The sequence below is a fragment of the Vipera berus genome (genome assembly GCF_964194415.1).
Source record: "Vipera berus genome assembly, chromosome: 3".
NCBI classification, from domain to species: domain Eukaryota; kingdom Metazoa; phylum Chordata; class Lepidosauria; order Squamata; family Viperidae; genus Vipera; species Vipera berus.
Genome location: NC_138204.1, coordinates 37,137,624 through 37,149,700, shown reverse-complemented (window position 1 = coordinate 37,149,700; position 12,077 = coordinate 37,137,624). Strand labels below are relative to the sequence as shown.

At 34.7% G+C, this 12,077-nt stretch overlaps 1 protein-coding gene across 1 annotated transcript; it reads right to left on the bottom strand.

Moving 5' to 3' along the window:
• Window positions 1-144: 144 nt before the first annotated feature.
• On the bottom strand, window positions 145-10,315 carry LOC308664841 (mitochondrial glutamate carrier 1-like). Its single transcript, XM_081322385.1, has 9 exons — window positions 10,210-10,315; window positions 9,495-9,620; window positions 8,996-9,051; window positions 6,458-6,548; window positions 5,494-5,612; window positions 4,465-4,666; window positions 4,222-4,376; window positions 3,910-3,985; window positions 145-3,414 (listed from the first exon to the last, which is right to left on the bottom strand). Exons 1-9 carry the CDS (start codon window positions 10,233-10,235, stop codon window positions 3,255-3,257), a joined length of 1,011 nt encoding a protein of 336 aa, XP_081178511.1. The 5' UTR covers window positions 10,236-10,315; the 3' UTR covers window positions 145-3,254.
• Between the last annotated feature and the right edge of the window lie 1,762 nt (window positions 10,316-12,077).

Here is a 12,077-nt window from a genome sequence, read left to right as displayed (position 1 = left end):
CCCCAGCTCCATAAAGGCAAAAAACATCGCGATACATCACAATATATCATGTGATGCAATCAAGTTTGACACTTGTTTTAGAAGCTACATAACCCTTGAGGTCTTGATTCTCTGTATCTTTCATGCACAGCAACAGCTAAAGAGCAGCAACAGCTAAAATAAATAAGTTGGCTAGCATATCCATGAATTTGATCTGTCCAATTATTCAATGACAGAACAGTAAAAAATAATAGGCTGCTCGTTTTTGTGACTTTCTTTTTTCTTAGGTTTCACAGGCAAAAGAGTCAAGAATAAAAACAACCCCTTTTTCTTTACTACAGGTCAGAGCAAAGACTCCATGGAATGAAGTCTTAAGTTCTGCTTTCTGACCAGAAAAACTAGAGTTAACCTTTCCCTACTATCTCTATCTTCAATGACCAAGAACTTAACATTTAAATAAAATTTTAAAATAACATATACTAAAATCCTTAAAGACAAAAAGTCCTGTCTATTTGAAATATAATCCTTAGCATGCTAGAGAAAGCTCAGTGCAATCCTCAGAAGAACAAAATGCATATAGATTGTTGTGCACTGGTTTGAGCATTTTTATTGTAGCAGAGTAAGTGCAGGGACATAACACTGTTTGTATTATCCTTGGTGCATTGTACATAGTGTCCTGAAATCAACATATAGTTCTTTAGGAAGAATGACACCCCCACACTCTTGAGCTTTCTCAGACAAGCTCAGTGATAATGTATATATATAATAATTATCTATAACAGCTAGAATGTAAAGTCTGTTAAGAAAAAATGCTTAGTTTACTGTATAACCAACAGTATAAATAGGCTTTAAATTTTCAGCTTCCAGTTAAGTTACATTTGATTCTTTTTATATTAATTTTATTAAATATTATAATTAAAAATATGAACACCAATACAAGCTAAAAAACAAAATGAATAAAAAAATAGAAAAGAAAAAAATAAAGAAAAAGATAAAGAAATGAATTCCTCCTTCATCACAAATATAAACAAATTTTCTAACATTACCTTCTCTTGAAATGAAATAATTCATGCCTTCTTCCCATATCTTATCTCTTATCTATAAACAAATTCTTAAAACTTCATTTTTCTGTCCTGATCAAGTCCATTGATAATATATCTATTTTAAACTTGATAAAATAAATCAACTTTATATTCTTTCCTTTTATTTTTAACAATCTTGCTCTTTAATCCATTCCAATAGTGTCCTAGAACTTGAGTTTTTTTCTTGCCCTTCTCACAAGTCTTCAAAACTGTTAACAATCCTCTTTTGTAAATCCAATATAGGAAAGTTATTGACATCATTATTTTGGTTTGTTATTTGTATATCCTCTTTAATTATAAAGACAACAGCTGGTTTCATTTGTATATCTAGGGTGGCATCTTTTTCCACATAATTCTAGTACTCTGTCATTTTTAAATCCACTTTCAAATCATTCTTTCCCAGTAAACCTTGTTCCTCTTACATCTTTTAAACAAGTCTATCTATAATACAAACACCCCTACATCTAAGCTTCTGGGTACATTACTCACAAATATCCTTTAACATGACCAATGTAAAAGTGTTTGGCTCCATTCTGTAATATTTAAATATTAATCTTTAATTGTAATCTTCAGTTCCTTCTGGTTCCCTCTAGTGTATAACCTTCAAAATCCTATCATTTTTTAAAAAGAATTCAAAATAGCAGCATTTTCCCATGGGAAGGATTCTTATTTCAAACTTTTATTTCAAATCCATCTGGACCTTTAGTAAGTTTTTAACTTTCAAAAAACAATGTTTTAATCACCTTTTCGCTGATTACTAAAAAAAGATTTTTTTTAAGTCCTTGTATTTAAAAATTCTTTCATTAAGGATTGAAGGAAATTCTCCTGGTGTTATAAAACTTATTGTTTCAAAGTTTCCTAATAGTTGAAAAGCAGATAACAAGCAATTTCCAAAAGTGATTAGAAAACAAATTATGCAAACCCTGTGTTCATAAAAGAGTCTACTGCAGTTTGGGCTAAGATAGTGTTCCCTTGTCTCCCTGAGCTGAAAACTCTCAAGATAATGCTCTTGCTGTCTCCTCACAAGGAACAACTGTCTGGAGCACTTGTGGATGATCCCAAGTCCTCCTTGTCCAAAAAGAAATTGCAAAGAGCTGGTCCGCTCACTGGCCCTTCATTCTTCAGCAGTCATTAGCTCTGCTCTCAGCGGAGCTACCTTTGGTTCACCTTTCTTCCCTAAAGTCTTAAATTATACTTGATTTTAAATGGCAAATTTTCCATTTTTATTAATGGCTTATAACTTTTTAAATAATAAATTTAAGGAACTAATTTACTTTGTAACATTTGGATTGTTTAAGTTATTTTGAATTAAGTTACCACAGGAACCAGATTCTTTACTCTAGGTAAGTTAAAAACACAATCTATAAAAATTCATACGTCTTTGTTCCCAATTAAGTGAGATGCTAGCAGATACTGTATACAGCAAATGGGTTAAATTATCAACAAGTGGAAAGTGGAAAGACAGCAAGTGGGTTAAATTAGCAGCATCTATGGAACTCCAGGAAACTAAATGTCTAATTCATTTTTCAACAGTTCAGCAAAGATTTGGCCCCACAGATTGTTCTTTCTTTTCCTGTTCTACTCATATATACAAAACATTTTCCCAGATACTTCTTCAATTCTCTGTTTATCCAAAGTACCGTATTTTTCTGTGTATAAGACACTATTTTTTCCTGCAAACACCCTGTTCCAAAATTAGGTGTGTCTTATACAAGTGCAGTGTCTTATACACGGAAAAATAATAGTAACCTCCGCAGCCTAGGGCATGCCTGTAGGGGTTGCCATGCCTCCTGGTGCAGGTGTCAAGCCCCTATGGGCTTACCACTAATGGGAGGGGGGAGGGGGCAAGATCGTTGGCTGGCCGAACTTCCGGATTTGCCGGCTCAGCTGTTCGGTGCTCCGCTGAACAGCTAATCGGTGCGGAGAAACTTGCATGCCAGTGTCTTATACAAGGGTGCGTCTTATAGACAGAAAAATATGGTAGTTATTCTCATTCCACTCTTGGAATTCTTGTTTCCTAAACTCAGACATGCCGCTATCTTACACAGTGTTTTATGACTGGAATTTTACAAAGGCTTTGTCTTTTTCATGCTTAATAACAGAAAAAAAACAATTGTCAATAGACTGAGCTGCTATTGTTTCTTGACTGGTGGTTCTTGTGATTATATTCCAGGAGGTTCTATGAATGAAAGTCTATGGGGATAATTTTCCATTCTGGCATAGATTTATAAGAAATTCTCCAAACCCAATGACATAAACCACTTGAGCTATACCAAAGAGAGGTGCAATGACAAGAGCTCTGCAACTAGCCCCCTTTAGAAAGGCTGAAGGACCTTCTTTTATCCAAATCTTCCTATGGAGACAAAAAAGTAAACAAGACATAATTGGTTAAAACATTCCGCAGTGTATTACATATTTCAGCACATATTAAATATTTAGCAACAACTTCTCTATATGCATTTATCAAGACTTTGCGTATATGTAATGCTTTGAACAAAATAAATCTTACAAAAGAGTGGCATCATACCAAGAAGTGGTATGATTCCATCTTTTTATAAGCCAATTCAAATATTTATGCTTTTGTGCAGAACTAATATGGAAAACTAATTCTGAATTGTAATATTCCACATGAATAGGCTGTGTGGCACCACATGTAGCCTGGACTGAATCATATAAAAGTTGCTTTTACATGTTATAACTGTGCACTTGGAGCAACTGGTTACTCATTACTTTAACAAGATTTGTATCTTCTACAGAGGTCTCAGGGTAAATTAAGGGCAACTGAATATGTGGAAGCCAATACACTGTCTTCAGAATTAAGAAATGTGAACTGTTTTGTAAGCTTTACCTTGCACAATCTATAATTCCACTGTAATTCTCCTCATTTCTTCCTTTGCCCATTGACTGAAGACGAGTTTTTATTACTGGAAAAAAAATTTAAGACATATGTTGGTCAATTAATCAACTGAGTAAGTGATAGTTCAAAATGTGTCTATTCCATTGAACTATTATTGTATTATGAAAGCAATAACCTTCCCTATATAAGAAACTCTTAACAGATAAAAATATAAATTAGTTTTCATAGATCCTCAATTAATAACCTTTTCTAATATGTCCCCATGACAAAGTAACCCAGAGACAAGCCTAGAGTCATTCTTACCATCACAGGGGTTCACAGATACAGCTGCCACTGAGCCAGCTATGCACCCAGCAAGAAAAGAGTGAAAGAAGCTTGTTCTCTGCCCCAGGGAATTTTGTCCTGCTCTATTCAAATGGGCAAACAGTGGGAAATAGATGACAGAGAATGGAACATCCCTGAAAGACAAAATGTATTCCTTTTTCAAGCAATGCAGAAAACTAATCTGAGAATGAAAAAAAAAACTTAGGAAAACAAAATCATTACCTCAATAAAGTGGCTCCAAGACCCTTATAGAGTCCTTTGATCCCATGAGTTTGTAGAAGCTCACTTGCTATTTGGGTGGCAGATACCTTCCTTAAGATAACCACAGGTCCTACATTGTATGCTCTAGTCAGGATAGGGTTGACTTTTACAAGATTGCATCCAGGGGTGGAACAAGAAACTTGGCTAACAATTTGCTGAGATGCTGAAATGAAAATAGAAAATACATAAGACTTGTTATTTTGACCAATCTCACTTGAACTTAAATCTGAGTATTAGACTCCTGAGAATCTATTTAACTACTTGTAATTAAATGAGTCTGAATGCTCAGATAAGACCTATGTTTTAGAACAACCCCTAATTCCCTTACAGCAGAGGCATTGATGAATATATTTAGATTCATATATCATTACAATATTATCCAAATTCCATGCTCCCTTTTTCCAATCTTCTCCCAATAGACATAAAGAAGAGAATATAGCTGGTGGGGTAGGACCAATGTATGTAGCCCTTTTTCCAATTATAACAATTCTGTGGTTTTAGACTGCAATTATGACAAAGGATTTGGTTTTGACAAAGAAATCTTTGATTTATGTGATTGTTTTGATGATACTTCATCAAGTCAATATTAACCCTTAGTAATCATTTAGATTTTTCTCCAGGAGTGACCAGTTTGTTAATCCTTTATTAATTCATTTTAACTTGTCTTTTGTCTTTTTCTATTCTCTTCAACCATACAAAAGGCACTGCAGATTTTCTACATTTTCTAATGCTATCCTGCCACTTGATTCACTATTTTATAGCATTCTGGGTTGTGTTGTGGCACTGTAGCTACCATGACAAAGATGATAGTTTCAATACAGTTGAAACTATGACTGAATTTGAGAGATGGTACAGAGCATATTTTTTGCATTATCTTCCAAAGTAAAATGGTGTAATATGTAACAGTTTTACAGTGAAATCCCACATAGTAAGAAGATTAATTTATTTCTCTGAGTTCAGTGTAATATATGGAAAGAAAGAAAACATTACCTAGTCTCCCTGCATCCTGCAGCTGGATTTTTAGCATCTCCATAGGAGTGGTGATAATGACCTGACAAACTCCAGCACCACAGCCTGCTAGCATCTCTTTGGATAAAGAAAGAGCTACCCTGAAAGAAAAAAAAAGAATCAGAAGATTTGTCAAACATATTACTTTACATTAATGTGAACACCACAACAGTGAAAATGGGCTGTGTAACAGAGATGCACAGATTTTCTCCAATGGAACAGAATTTTTTAACAAAAGAATTAAAAAATAAGTAATACAAGAAACTTCTCCATTAAGCCCCTTTACTTGCTTCACCTTGTGTGTGTGGTTCTGTTTGTCTCTCTAGCTGTCCCTACTAAGGGAATGACCCTATGTGTGCTCACTGTAGGCTAGTCCTGGCATTCCCTGCTTTGTGACTGCCTTCACTCCTGTGTAGAGCCTTTCATGTTTCTGTATCCAAAAGGAATATGGTTGAGGATAAAACTGGGGCTTCTATCAACAGTGCTGAAAATGTCTTCTCACTTGTCTGTGAATAGCAATGTCCCTATAAAATGGTAGCATTTCCAACAATTTTAATTAACAATTAACAGTTCTTTGGCAAATCCCAAAGAACTGCTTTTCTGATATATAGAACAGAACTATAATATTTTCTCTTTCCTCTTTTACTTCCATTTACTTAGTGCTTACATTATCTTGTTTCAAAATATATTATTGTTCGCCTCTTTCAAATGTGATTGTACAACTAATCCCATTGGTGGCATTTATAGAATAATTAAACTAGTTGTTATTACATTATTATTATTTTTAAAATATGCCTTGATTAAAAAAAACTAATCCAGGAAAGTATATGTTAAAAATATTAAACATGCACTATAAAAATATAGAACTTGAAACTAGTTTTAAAATCTCAACTCAGCTATAATGGATGTAAGATAAAGTGATACTCAAGTATCTGAAATAACATACCCTTCCTTGGTAAGAAGGTATCTAAAATAGTCATTAGCAGCCAGTTTGATAGCCTTCTCAGGTGTTACAAGGGTCAGGTTCACTGCTGCACCTATAATTAAACATATTTATGTTTAATTGATATAAAGTGATTGCATTCTTCAGTTAATGATTAACATTACTCTATAAAAAAATTCCACGCCAGTCTGGTGCAAAGTTGAGTTCTCGTTATTATAAAGAAAAGAAAATTAGAATTAGAATTAAGAAAAGGAAGGCAATAATTTCAGAAACAATGAAAGAAGAACCTTCAATATTTACTGGGAATAAATTAACTCATTGTATTTCAAATTAGCGATTCCTCACGTTCTAAAGCAGGGGTGTCAAACTGCCGGGCCACAGGCCGGACGCGTCACGAGGAAACCGAACCATCCCATTGCCGGCAATGGGGAAAAAGCTCTGATACATCGTGCGATGTCATATGACGTCACGAGTTTGACATGTCTGTTCTAAAGAATGTAGTCAATTTGATAAGATAATTTAAAAAGTAGCTTTTTGAAATGAATTTCCAAAAAATTAATTAACATAGTTCCATGAAATATGTTTGCTTTCAGGAATGCTTAATAGTTTATTGTAACTTTTACTACAAACTTTAATTAAAACAAATAATCAAGTAATTTAAGTACTGGTAGCCCACCAAAAAGAAAATGATGTGTCTTGGGGAAAGTCACATAGCTGCATTAAAATGGATTCCCTTCTCCCACTATCATTTATTGTCTTTTATGTCTATATGTGTCAGTTGGCAAGAGAAGGATACAAAACTGGGACATAAGCCTGAGATGTGGGAATCTCCCAAAGATGGAGGGATGGAAATTAGAGTTAGATTAACCTCACAAAAGTTGAAGAAAAATACACTTTATTTAAAAAGAAAAGGGAAAAAGTAAACATTTTTAAAATTGTAATCTTTAAAAATGTAATTCTGCACTGATGCAGAATCTGAATTATATAATTGCTCAATTTATAATATACAACAATTGGGAAATTGGCTGAACTGAAAACCCAAAACCACAAGATTGCACTGATTTGTTACAATCGTTGCACTTTAAATTTTATCAAAACATTTCTCAGGGAAATATTATCCTCTTGAGAGAGTTGAAAAAAATGTTCCTCTATAACTAGATTTATGCATGAAAGACTAAATGCTATTCAATCATACAACTTGTATAGAGATATAAAGAAGATTGAACTCTGATATGGACAGGAAATGTAAATTTAAAATACATTCTGCCTAAAATATTTATTCATTACTTAAGAATCACCTGAATGCTGAAACCAAAGTTCTCTCCTCCCTTTTCCCGGACTTTCCCCGGGAAAGTTGTTGGGGAGATGTTACACACCAGTTCAGAAAAAGCAACTTCTTTTCTTTTTCTAATTTTAAAAGAAAGCTAGCTTTTTTAAAAAAAAATCAGGAGAAGCATGGTCTACCATATCTGAATTTGCTTTATAACACAGAAGTCATGCCTCTTCTCTTGAGAGGAAAGAATTCATATAAAATATTATTTTTCTGAAGGTCCCTTAAACAAGCTCCTTTTGACTCCGCTCTGGACTTTTGACCTTGCTCTAGTCACTCCACTCTGTTAACAAATCATAGTTCCAAAAGTATAAAGTAATAAATTAATAAATCCATGTATGCAACCACTACCATCTTCACCATCATTAGCATGTACACAAAGCAATTATTTGTTATTCTTCCTCTCTGTAATCAACCCAATCCAAAATATTGCTGTCTTCTGAGATGAAGAAAAATGGAAAAGAAACGAAGACCTCAGAGTGTGAGGGGGAAAAAAAGGCTTTGGCCATTTCAGCACTCTTTGAAAAGAGAGTGAATCTTGAGTGGTTGTTGTTGTTGTTAGTTGCGAAGTCATGTCCGACCCATCGTGACCCCATGGACAACGTTTCTCCAGGCCTTCCTGTCCTTGAGTGCTTGGGAACCACCTAAGATGGGTGTCAAACTGCCGGCCCGTGGGCCGGACTTGTCACAACAAAACCGCGCCCACCCCATTGCCGGCAATGGGAAAAAGCTCCAATACGTTGCATGACGTCATGTGATGTCGTGAGTTTGACATGTCTGACCTAAGACAAATGCTTGGAAAGTGCTAGTCACTGTTATATAGGCAACTGGAGGGCAGTAATTTAGATATTGCTGAATTAAATTTCCCACTTTTCCTTACTCCTGGGCTTTCTGGTAGTTCAACAATTTCTGGTTGGCTCAAATTCCTTACTCCTGCTATATCTGAACTGACACTCTGCAGTCATATGTTCTTCCCATTAACTGGACTCCAGTGCTAAGTTCTAGAACTCCTGGCAAATTTTTAAAAAGCAACTATTTTTTTTGCCTTTCTTTGCTTCTGTATTTAATCTCCGAATAATAAAATTCTATTCACTTTTACTTAAAACTACTGGAAACATAGGTTACTACATTAGAAATGTATTCAGAAGTGCATTCTAATAAAATGAGTACAACTAGGCATCAAAATTAATTCTATTACTAAACATACTTACCTCTATACATGCCAAAATAGCCTTCTGAACGTAAAGTTTTCATTAGACAATCCAACCTGATCAGAACATCAATAAAAACAATTCATAAGTTTTTACATACATTGTTTGGAATACTTTCAACTATTGTTTTAATAACTATCAGTCTTTCCAATGATATCTATCCATATTTATATATAATAGAAAAGTCAATGTACGCTATATAATTTTTTTTGTTATTTTCATATATGACTTCCAAATAAAATACGAGTACAAATTAGCATTAGCAACAATGAATAATCTAATGCCAAGTATGGGAACATCCACTATGATAAAAATTACTATTTGAACAATTTATAAACATAGTAATATCAGTAGTATAGTTACAAAAACCCAATTTAAATCCTAGCTATTGAAGAAGTTTCCTATCTTAGAAATGAACAAGATTTAAAAGGGCTTTTGAACAATATTCCATGCAAAACAAGTTTTATTGGTTTGAGATGTTTTTCTAAAAGTCACTTACATGCTTTTGTAGACTTGTTGTCCACTTCTTTGATTCTGTAGCCTAGTTTTAACCAAGTCAATTGGAAATACACAAGTAACACCTATGACCCCAGCAGCTCCTCCATTGATGAGTTTAGCCGGCAAACTAAACAGAAAAAAGTATAGTATAAGTGTGTAATATATAATTACCACTGCTCCTCTCTTCCCCTAACCGAGGGGTCTTCAAACTTGGCCCTTTAATGACTTGCGGACTTCAACTCCCAGAATTCCTCAGCCTGGCACCCTGGCAGAGGAATTCTGGAAGTTGAAGTCCACAAGTCATAAAAGGGCCAAGTTTGAAGACCCCTGCCCTAACCTGTCACTTCCCTATTCCTATCTATGCAAAATCAGCTGTTTTGTCCTTTGTTTTGCTGCTTAAGAGCATAATCAATAAGAAGTAGCAATAACAACTTTTAAATTTCATGATTATTGTGGAATAAATTGCCAATGCTTCAGGTTTGCTATACATTTTTCTTTCCCCTCTAATTTTTTTTACACTCCAGTAAAAAAAATATCTAGATAACTATATTAGCCTCCAATCTTGCAATTACTTAAACCTTATTTACTTCCATCACTTTGCCCCCTCTTGCATTTTACACAGAATTTAGGCTACCATAAACCAACATTTTATATCTTTGATTTGACAACTATTGATGTTTATATTGAAGCTATCTTTAAAATCCAGAGAGACATACCTAATCTGTTTCTCAGCCATTTTCATCTCAAAAGGAAGAATGCTCTAAGTTTTCTTTGGTCAGTGAAAATAATACAAGCTGCCGATCAGAAGTTGGTTCTTTGAAGAGACAATTCTGTCTAATCTCTGCAAACTGAACCCATACCTTAAAATCCGTTAGCTATTCTATAAATAACTCAGATGTATCTCATTGGCTGTTTGAGCATAGAGGCATTTCAAATATGCCAAACCATCTCAAATTCAGTATGACAAATTGGAATACCCTCTCACAACTGCTATTACACCAAATGTCATCAGTTATTATTAATATCCAGATGATTTATCTATGCCATGAAGATTCAACTGCCTGAAATTATACAGAATAGCACTTTGATGAATCAAGTCACTCAGAAATTAATTTAAAAACAAATCTTGACATGTGTAATACATTCTGTCTTAATTAAATGACAACAACAACAACAACAACAACAACAACAACAACATAATAATAATAATAATAATAATAATAATAATAATAATAATAATAATAATAATAATAATAATAATAATAATAATAATAATAATAATAATAATGGATCTTGGAGGTCATCTAGTCCAACCCCCTGCTCAGGTAGGAAACCCTATACCAGACATGTCAAACTGAAATGTATCGGAGCCTTCTATACCATTTCAGACAAATAGCTGTCCAGTTTCTTCTTAAAAACTTCCAGTTTTGGAGCATTCACAACTTCTGATTAATTGTTCTGACTGCCAGGAAATTTCTCCTAAGTTCTAGGTTATGTCTAATTGTGTCTCAAGCTCTAGAACTTGGTTAATCCACTTTTCCCTTTCCTGAAGTGTTGATCAATAGCTGTGTGCAGAAGTGGTAGATCTTCTGAAATGTTGCATGCCTGCCAAAATATACTGCTCAAAAAATATATATAAAGGGAACAGAAAATAAGACATCCTACTATTAAATACAGTACATTGTGTTGTTTAAGTGTTCCCTTTATTTTTTGAGCAGCATATTTCCTATCATAGAACTACTATGGCAGGAAAAGCTGCAGATTCAGGTGCACTCATTTACTTTGGCATTTTATTTGCAGTTGGCAATTACATTATGTTATACTTATTGCTGGACTGAAGTAGGGACTGCTCTGAAAGCGGGTCCTTTGATCCAGCACCTGTAGATTATGAACAAGGTTGAAATGCTGCTTCATTATTAGAAATACCTTATTCTATTGTTATTATACTAGCAATTGTCCCTTTCTGAAAGCCTCGCTGGCTGAAGGGGTGGGAAACCTGGGGGAACGGGAGGAAAAATATCCAATTGTCATTGGGTCACAAAGCACCCAACTGCAAATGGCAGATGACACCAGTCCATCATATTTCCCAATGACAATTTTTTCTTCTTCTCTTGCTGTCAACCCGTCAGAAAAATGCAGCCTTCCGAACGGGGGCCAAGGAGCAATGTTTGCACTTTTCCTATAGAAACAGCCCTCCACCAGCAAATACTTTTTTCTGATTTTTTTAAAAAAATCTGTTTAAGCATCTACTTCACCACAGAATGACAGATACAGAAGTCAGAGATGCAGCTTTCCCAGCTAAGCCTCTTTTGGTACGTTTTAAGAAATATTTCACTCCATTCCTAAAAAATCTATTCCGGCTTTTCTAATGCAAGAAAGCTTTCATACCCCTAAACGCGATTTTCCTTGCATGCTAGTGTCGACTTGGGAGGGGTTGCGAGACAAAAAAAAACGTAATGGAAATGAAATGTGATCGTACAGGCGCCCGTGAAAAAGGAGATCCCATTCCAACTCGGTCTCCTCGGGTCAGGTGACGGACAAGGATTCCTTTCCCTTCCCGCGCCCATTTACTCACCGGCTGCCG

Bases quoted from the DNA above. Each gene is read 5' to 3' on its own strand.
- LOC308664841 (XM_081322385.1), bottom strand. From the start codon at position 10,235: ATGAAAATGGCTGAGAAACAGATTAG. The intron at 6,549-8,995 runs GTAAGTATGTTT...GTTTAATTATAG, and splicing joins CTATTTTGGCATGTATAGAG to GTGCAGCAGTGAACCTGACC. The intron at 4,377-4,464 runs GTAATGATTTTG...TTTGTCTTTCAG, and splicing joins CTTGGAGCCACTTTATTGAG to GGATGTTCCATTCTCTGTCA.